Here is a 9,413-nt window from a genome sequence, read left to right on the forward strand (position 1 = left end):
TAGTAAGGGAGTTAGTAGCGCACCGATCCCGCTACAACACACAACTACATCACGCGGGAGTGATCACCAACTTCGTGTCCCGTTTAACCTTTTATTGTGAAACTGAACAATTAGGCGACGCCTATAGACGGTCCTGCAGCGTTCGCGAACATGGGTAAGGACGATCGCCCTCGTGATTTTGACATTTTTATTTCGTTTAGTGAACTCGTCTCTTTTTGATCTTTGGATCCGTAAAATCAACCATCTGAAACTGTGATCTTCTCTCCATGACCTCCTTTTGCCTACATTTCGCTCCTTTGGCCCTCGAATTCGTTTTCGATGAATATATTCCTTTGTTATTCATTCATATAAAATTATCGAATTTTAATGTGCCATTAAAATGAATGTGAAATGATACCGACATTAAATCATAGTTTTTATAAAAACAAAATGAAAAGTATTACTTCGTGATAAACGTATTTATAAAGAGTATTACGTGATAAAGTTTCTTTTGAATATAATTATTATGAATTACCGCTGAGATAATTAGCTGCTATATACAAATAAAACGATTGAAGATAATAAAAAGTGTACTAGACTTCCATAATTTTTTGTTATGTCGTATCGCGCACTTGTCTGCTGTCGTAATGATCGTGAATATGCAGAAATTATGTTAACGCGTCAATAAATTTGTCTCACTTTGCATTATGTTGAATAGCAGCGAAAAAGTTGCTAAAATTTAACTGCTTTACTAATTGAACTACTTTGCAACAAATGAATAAAATTGAATAAATTGAACTTTACTTTGTAAAATATTCTTTTTTATTAGCACTATTAGTGCGAAAAGAATACAATACTTTATTCATGTTCATGAACAAACACGAATTTATGCCTTCAGATTTCAATTTTTTTCTATCCAGCTCCTCTTATTCTGAAACGCCAATTCAGATAAATTAAAATAAATTGCAATTTTCAGTTCGATTTAATTTATTTTTTAATGTCGAGTATACATAATTGAAAAAAAATATACTAAATTTTAATAAATATTTACTTGAATAATAATCAGCTAAACATTTGCTTACTAATAAATAAATATTTACTCAACAAAGAAAAGTGATTATTAAATCAGATTAATTTTCTTGGTTTTTGTACAAAATAAATATATTTTTATATTTGGTAAATATTTAATTAGTGCTATTCAAATAAATAACTAACTAAATGTAGAATATTTTTTTCAGTGCACTTGTAAAAATAAATGTTATAAAAAAGGATTTAAAAAATATTAAATATATTTTTTAACATTAATAAATGTAATGACCATTTTCACCAATGTAGATCAACTTTAATCTCGATTCAATTTACTCTTTGTTTTCTAATACACTGAGAGAAAAATGTCAAGGCGAAAACAAATGTTACTTACGAAATTTGATTGTGCCGAAATATACATTTCTGTGAAATATATCTCATTAATTTAAAAAAAAAGTAAAATAAAATAGATGGCTTATTTGCTAGGAATAAAATTATATTTCACTAATATTTAAATATAAATATTTATTTCAATGAAATAAATATATTTCTCACACATATATTTTTGGGCATCTTTTTCTCAGTAAGAATTAGAAAAGATGAAGAGTCAGTTTATCTTAGAAGATAAAGAGATACATTAATTACTGTTGAAACGTCTGCAATAACAATTATTTATCTCTTAACTGGGCAAGAAGGTTCCAAAGTCCAGAGAATATAATATTTTTTGAATATAATCTTTATTCCTTGTTTTTATTTAATTGTTTGTAGTGTTACATTTTTCTTCGATTCGAGGAATTTTGCTAAGCTTAAATTTTATTATTGTCCAATATTAAAATTTGCATTTTGTTCCAAATTTTAATATCAGTCAATGATAGTAAACCAGAGATCGTTTTAGAGATTGATGAAAAAGACTTTAATTTAACTGTACAAATAGCTGTATCTTTGAAAAACTCTTTTTTTATGAAAATGATCGCTTCTGCCGGATCTTCTAAACACTGAATATGCAAATTTGTGCACCTTTTTATTTTATTATATCTTTATTTTTACCAGTCTAATATCTATTCTCTTTTCACTTTACGCTAAGGAAACATGAGAAAAACAGATCTCTACTGCAGAGTAGTGTTTAATTCATTTCATTTTTTGTCCATTTATTATAAAATAACCGTGCAATTTCAGCAACTTTCTAATTGTCATCTTATGTATGTATGTAAGATGGAAGTTGTCACACATCGAAGCAAAAAACACGTTTGTTTTCGTACGAGATTGATTGTTTTGCATGTGTAAATGTCCTTTCTCTGTTTCGTGCTCCCGCTAAGAAAATATTAGCACTGAAAATGAACAAATATACGCTCTCGGAAACGTTACATTGACATAAGATAATAACTTTCAGGATAATTTTCCTCGATTAAATTTTGACTTCACGCAGCTTCTAAATTAATTATTTCAAAATTATTCCGATTATTTCTTAAAAATAAAATTAACTTTTTATCTCTTTATATAGCAGCAATATTTAAAAATTTATTTTTTATTTCTTCTTACAATTTTTTTGATTTATAATGTTAAATATCCTTCTAATTCTCGAGTCGTTATCTCTTGTTCGAGTAAATATATTTATTAATCTTATCTGAAAAGTAAAGTATTTTTATATATCAATGTTTTTATATTTCGCGCTTTATTTAATCTGAGAGATAGCCTTCAATATTATACAAACGCATCTTTCTCTTCTATTAGATCTAGTTTTTCACTGGACCTAATGTATAAATCAATCATATTAATGAATTTTACAACAGTTGCAAAGCAGTTTTTCTGCTGAATGTAGTCATCGATATTAAATTAATTAAAATTAAATCTAGATTTAACTTGATATTCAAGCAAAAACTAAATTACAATTTAAAACTTACAAATCCATTGATAATACGATATTTAGTATTTGCATCTTTTTCATCTAGAACATGTTTAAAAATTTATCTTGTCATATATTTAAGATAAACATATTTTAAGTCCTTATAAACGGAATTATTTTGCTTTGTATGAATTATTATTATTTTTATAAGTTAATCACTTTTTACACTCGTAATAAAACGAATGTGAAGATTAAATCGATGTATAAATCAATTTAATTTACATAAATTGTTTTAGTACTTACATTAAGATATGTGTAACTTGGCCGAATATCTTATGTCCTATGCTATAATAAGTAATTGAAATCGAATAATCGTTGATTATTTATCTGAAATAATATATTTTGTTTCAGCACAAACAAATGATAAACAAATACCTATAAATTATGTTGATGTAAGTAAATTAATTGGATTTATAAGAATTTTATTTTTTTTATATTGCACATTTAATTAATTTACTTAGAATATATTAATTATATAAATCACACAATATCTTTTTTCTCGTATAGAAAAGCATTATTTGGATTAACGACTTGTTTACGTTAAAATGATTACAGTTAGTTCAGCAGTCACGGGATACGTTTAACAGTGGAAAGACAAGGCCGATAGAATGGAGAATCAAACAATTAAAACAGCTTATACTTATGTTAAGGGAAAATGCTTCAGAACTTACAGCAGCACTTGCATCAGATTTACGTAGGGTATGATTATGATTATAAGGACAATAGTTTTATTATTAATTTAATCGTATTACGTTTAATAATGTTCTATATTCGATGACTTTTTAGTGCAAGTTCGAATCATTTGCATTTGAAATCGATTATACAATCCAAGAAATTAAGTACATGCTCATGAATATTAAAGAATGGGCAGCAACAGAAAAGGTATAATCTGAATACGATTTTTGTAATGTAAGAATAGATTTTTTTTTATTCGTCAAATAACTTTAATAGTCTGGAGAATGCGAATATTAAAACTTGCAATATTTTACAGCCGCGCAAGTCATTGGCGTACTTTTTTGATGTAGTAGAAATCCGAAAAGATCCTTATGGAGTTGTATTAATAATGGGTGCATGGAATTATCCTCTTCAACTATGTATACTACCTATGATGGGCGCTATTGCAGCTGGAAATTGCGTGATTGTAAAACCGTCCGAAATTTCAATGGCTACGACGAAATTTTTATACGATACCATTCCGAAATATTTAGACACGGTACGAGAATATTTGTTTGTATTATAATTATTCCAAGACTCAAAAATTCATGAATTAAGATATTACAACTAAAAAAGTTTTTTTAACTAAAAAAAGATTAATTAATATGTATTTATGACTTTTATTTTATACAAAAACAGCAGCATTTTATAAAATCTAAAGGATTGATTTGACTGAATTAAGTTATATTTATATTAATAACGGTACTGGACAAAACATGTTGCTAAAATTATATATTTATTTATACAAGCTAATTTATTAGCAATGTCTTTATGGATCATACACGTATGATATACATATATTACAACAACGTAAACATTAATTTTAAATCTTCATATTTTACTTTTTATATTTAATTTTAAATCCTTGTATTTTTATAAACTGCTGTAATAGAAAATCACAAAAGTAATTATTTAAGTTTTGCGAGAGTTTTAATACCATAGCCATTTTTTATATTCGTGAATTTGCAATATCATGTACTTTCTAGGATATTCCATCATAAATTGCATAATTGTTTTTATTTCTTAAGTTAAAGGAGGTAGACTATGAAATTGAATTCTTGAATTGATTGTTATAAAGCACTTTGTTGCGTAACTCATGATAACTACGCATTGAAGAATGGAGAGGAAGTTTATTTTTCCTTTATTTTTCCTTCTGTATGTAATTACATCTTAATGTATTAGTTTAAAAAACACTATGATTTATATTCTAGAAGTATATTAATAATTCTTAATAAGATAAAATTACGTCTATATGTATGTTGAAGGTTTTTCTCATTGGAAAAAATAATGATATGATTCATGTTTATTGTAAGCAGGATAGTTGCCGTATGATACTCGGAGGAATCTCAGAAACAACAGAGCTACTCAAGCAACGTTTTGATTATATTTTTTATACTGGATCCTCTTCGGTTGGAAAAATCGTTCGGAAAGCTGCTAATGAGTTTCTCACACCTGTTACATTAGAGTTGGGTGGAAAAAGGTATCTCCAAAACATCGAAATACATATAAAATGCAATTATTTATATTCCTCAAAAAATTTTTTTTCCAAATGGAATTGCACTAAATAACACTGATTTGCAGTCCCGTGTACATAGATAACACAGTAGATATATCTATGGCAGCAAAACGCATTTTATGGGGTAAATGCATCAATGTAGGTCAAACTTGTATCGCACCCGATTATATGTTATGTACACCCGAGATACAGAAAAAATTTATTGAGGAAGCCAAAAAGATATTACACGAATGGTACGGTGATAATCCACGTGAGAGTCCCGATTTGGCACGCATTATTTCGGACAAACATTATCAGTAAGTTTTATGTCCAAATATTTAATATAATCGTTCATAATACAGATAATGATTACAATTTTTAAAACAGTTTACAATTTGATAAATTAAACAATAACAATTGTTTTCCCTGTATTTTAGACGGCTTGTCAATTATTTAAGTGATAAAAGCAAAATTGCTATTGGTGGCGACATGAATCCTGCAGAAAAATTTATTTCGCCCACAGTACTAGTTAATATCCAACCAACGGATCCCATCATGCAAGAGGAGATATTTGGACCGTTATTGCCTATAATAAACATTAATAATGCGTACGAAGCAATAAATTTCATCAACAATCGGTATGTTATTTAATGGCGATATTAAGTGATTATGAAAAATGAATGCGCGTAATTATTCCCTCCGCATTTGTTTTTTTTTCTTTTTTTGTTGTTTTTTTCTATCAAAACATTTTAATTCATTCGAATCTTCTTTATAATCTCTCACTCACAGAAAATTTCATTCTTCGCGCAAATATAATCGAAAAAATACTGTGAGGTGAACTTTTACCTACATTCTTTAGTTCACTTGTATTTCACTTCACGATTTCACTATTGTACGAGGGAACGGCACGAAGTAATTAGTTTTTCGCATCTAGTGAAAGCCCACTTGTACTGTACGTATTTTCCACGAGCAAGGGGGTACAAGATCTAATTATAGACCAGGTCAGCAGCGGAGCCGTGTGTGTCAACGACACGGTATTACAATATGCCGGTGAGTCCGGATTTTAGGTGACGGAACTATTATTTTTATCGGGTTTAGTTATTTATTATTTAAGAATTTCGGTGAAAGGAAAACTTTGTTTTAGAGACCATCAAGTCCCTCCACAATTTTTTTGCATTTATGGTTACGATTCAGATTTACAATGCTATTTGGTTTTTTTTATATTATTTGTTTTTTAATATTTGGTCTATCGAAATTGACAGAAAAACTCTTTTTTCTTTCGGAAAAGAATGTAGATGCTGCAAATGCGATTGAATAGATATACAAATTAATTTTTTAATTCTGCTTATAGGGAAGTATGTTTTTTTTTTATGTTTTTCTATGCATAATGTTTTACTTATTAGCATGTGAAAGATTTTATTCTTTTCTTTAATTAAAACATATTGCATGCGCGTTTCCTTCTTTTGGTTTAGGTTGGTTTAGGTTGGTTTAGGTGAAGGATGACTGGTGAAGAAATAGAAGAACTTGATCTTCCTTTTCATATTATAGATTTCATACTATCACACATAAACTATTCACATATAAATTATTCATATATATATATTCATATGTAAACTATTCATATATAAATTATATATAAATTCATATATAAACTATTTATATATAACTATTTATAAAAATTAATTTTTTTTTATTTCGAATGTGTTTGTGTTTTACATATTTTATATTATTAAATTAATAAGACATATACTGTACAAATAAAATGTACGTATACCTGAAAATGGTGATGGCTGTAGAATTATGAATATCTATATCCAAGTACTAACATGAAATTGACATTACGAAGAAAAGCTAGAGCCACATATCATTAATGTAAAAACTGATATGTAAACTTGATAATCTGCAATTATAATGTCTTTTTTGAATATTCATTATTATTAGCAACGCGCGAATGCACGCGAACAAACACACGTGCACATATTTCATGTGCGTATGCATTTACAACACATATAAATACACATGTCACAAAAAGAAATGATACTGATGTTCTTACATTGATTATTTAACATACAGGGAGAAGCCATTATCGTTGTATTTATTTAGCCTGGATAAAGGAACTATATCTTTATTCGTTAATAATACGTCTAGTGGCAGCGTTAGTGTCAATGATACGATATTACAAGCAGCAGGTAGTTTTTCTAGTAATGTTATAAAAAGTTTCTTTTATACAAATTATTTGACTGTTATATTCTGTATCCTGCTTTTTTTTCAAACAACATTATGATAATTATTACGTTACTTCTATATCAACAGAGAATGTTATTAGATGTGGCATGCTTTCTTTAGATTGGGTCGCTAAATGTTGAATGAGTAGTATTCTGCAATATATGTTTTTATTTTTATTCTATTGCTTAATTATATTAGATATTGCACGAAATCTACATTCTCCGTTGATTTTAAAATAATTTAAGAAATGGTAATGGTAATGGAATTGAACACTCACACCCAATAGACGAATATTAAGAACATAATATACAATGTATGTATAAATGTATTGCTATATAATATTGCTATACATACTATTGATCTTTAAATCTGTGTGGAAATGGGAGTTTAATGGTTGATTTTTATTGTTATTTAAAAATTATTGCATTCTTAACATTTATTAAAAACTGATACTCTTATTCCTTATTAAATTCTTTTGAATCTATGATGAATCTTTTATACATTTTAAATATTTTTATTATTAATATTTGTAACATTTAATTATTCTTTTATTTATAATTTAGAACTATTAACATAAAATCTTCAATCCAAATTGATTAAAATAATTTACAAAATTATAAAATCTAAAAGCGATAATTACGAGTTTATATAACCATCATTAATATTAAATTATCGTTTTCTCTTTGTTACATAATTCCATGCATTATTAATGTATATTATTTTCTCAGTTGAAACTCTACCTTTTGGAGGAGTAGGTTATTCTGGTATAGGAGCCTACCATGGAAAATTCACATTCGACACATTCACGCATAAGAAAGGTTGTTTGATTCGGAATTATAACAAAATTGCAGAAATCATGGCCAAGTAAATAAATTCTTTTTTATATAATAAGATAATTCTATATTTTAAGCTATGAACACATTTTAATATATTAATATTTCAGTAATATTTTGGTTTTAAGCAGAAAATATGTTTTTTAGGTCTCGTTTTCCACCCTATTCCGATGCAAACTTGAAGTTGCTCCAACTTTTAACCGCAAGAAGACCTAGTTTGCCCCTTTTGAAGTATATACCGCATGTACTTATGTTCGGTCTCGGGGTGCTCGCCACATTTGGAATCAAAGCTATAATGAAGGTACAGAAAAGATATTAAACCGCATATAACTCATTTTATGTTATACAATAATATAAAATGTAAATGGGCTAATAGAATAGTTTATTATCAATGTAAAATTATTGAATAAAATATATTTGCATAAATAGTGGTTTAGTTGTGCGAAAGATGGTATAAGAAGAGCAAAGAAAGACCTAAAAAATTATCATGATTCAAAATAACATATAAATTTTCGGAGAGCGTTAATATAATTATTTAATATTGATTTATATTTTCATAATTAAGGTAAAAATGAAATTGCGTGTACTGTGTACAGTTATAAAAATGATTGCTTTTTAGAAATTGTTTAATTTTTGTGAATGATATTTGGGTGTTTTAATATAGAGATTTAAAATACAATATTTCAAGTAACATCAATGTGTATTTTTTTCTATATGTTAATCAGTAACAAAACAATTCCATTGGATATCACGTGAATTGAAAAAGAAAAAAACAAAAAGAACAAATGCGTATATTGTTGCAGGAATATAAATACATGGAGGAGTAGTTGTATCGCCATCGATATCACGCAGCGTCTTCAAATGCATCCATAGGATACACTTTCTAATTTATATTATAGTTAATTGCTTTTTACGATTAATCTCATAACACAATGATGGATGTAAAAAGTCTTGTACAATATTTTTGGTTTTACATATACAAATTGTTTATACTTTATATTAAATAGACGTTTTACCGCACATACATATGTATATAAGGTATGTTAGTGTTTTTATAAAGAGATCATGTTATAGTAAAAAATGAATATTTTTTAATTGGATAAGCTCTAATGACTTAAAATAAATCTATTGTTTAAATCTTTTATTTTCATATTTTGCGCCTTTTCTTATATGTGATAACTTTTTTTATATTCTGTGATACATCGCGACGTTTAAAAAAAGTTTAGCCTCATGTTAT

At 27.3% G+C, this 9,413-nt stretch overlaps 1 protein-coding gene across 5 annotated transcripts in view; it reads left to right on the forward strand.

The window, feature by feature from the left end:
• Positions 1-9,191, forward strand: part of LOC108746852 (aldehyde dehydrogenase, dimeric NADP-preferring) — a 17,996-nt gene extending 8,805 nt beyond the window's left edge. For 3 of the 5 annotated variants that reach the window (XM_018483876.1, XM_018483880.1, XM_018483878.1), the window contains 11 exons: positions 3,260-3,300; positions 3,464-3,607; positions 3,695-3,790; positions 3,900-4,121; positions 4,939-5,102; positions 5,204-5,434; positions 5,555-5,755; positions 6,052-6,167; positions 8,072-8,207; positions 8,324-8,477; positions 8,980-9,191. In XM_018483876.1, coding sequence (XP_018339378.1) covers positions 3,260-3,300; positions 3,464-3,607; positions 3,695-3,790; positions 3,900-4,121; positions 4,939-5,102; positions 5,204-5,434; positions 5,555-5,755; positions 6,052-6,167; positions 8,072-8,207; positions 8,324-8,477; positions 8,980-9,003 — 1,529 coding nt within the window. In that variant the 3' untranslated portion in view covers positions 9,004-9,191. Of the gene's footprint in view, positions 1-6; positions 155-3,259; positions 3,301-3,463; positions 3,608-3,694; positions 3,791-3,899; positions 4,122-4,938; positions 5,103-5,203; positions 5,435-5,554; positions 5,756-6,051; positions 6,168-7,190; positions 7,307-8,071; positions 8,208-8,323; positions 8,478-8,979 lie in introns of those variants that run through there. The other 2 variants (XM_018483881.1, XM_018483877.1) reach the window with 2 other exon arrangements.
• Positions 9,192-9,413: the final 222 nt, after the last annotated feature.

The sequence above is a fragment of the Trachymyrmex septentrionalis genome, unplaced genomic scaffold (genome assembly GCF_001594115.1).
Source record: "Trachymyrmex septentrionalis isolate Tsep2-gDNA-1 unplaced genomic scaffold, Tsep1.0 scaffold19, whole genome shotgun sequence".
Classification (NCBI taxonomy): domain Eukaryota; kingdom Metazoa; phylum Arthropoda; class Insecta; order Hymenoptera; family Formicidae; genus Trachymyrmex; species Trachymyrmex septentrionalis.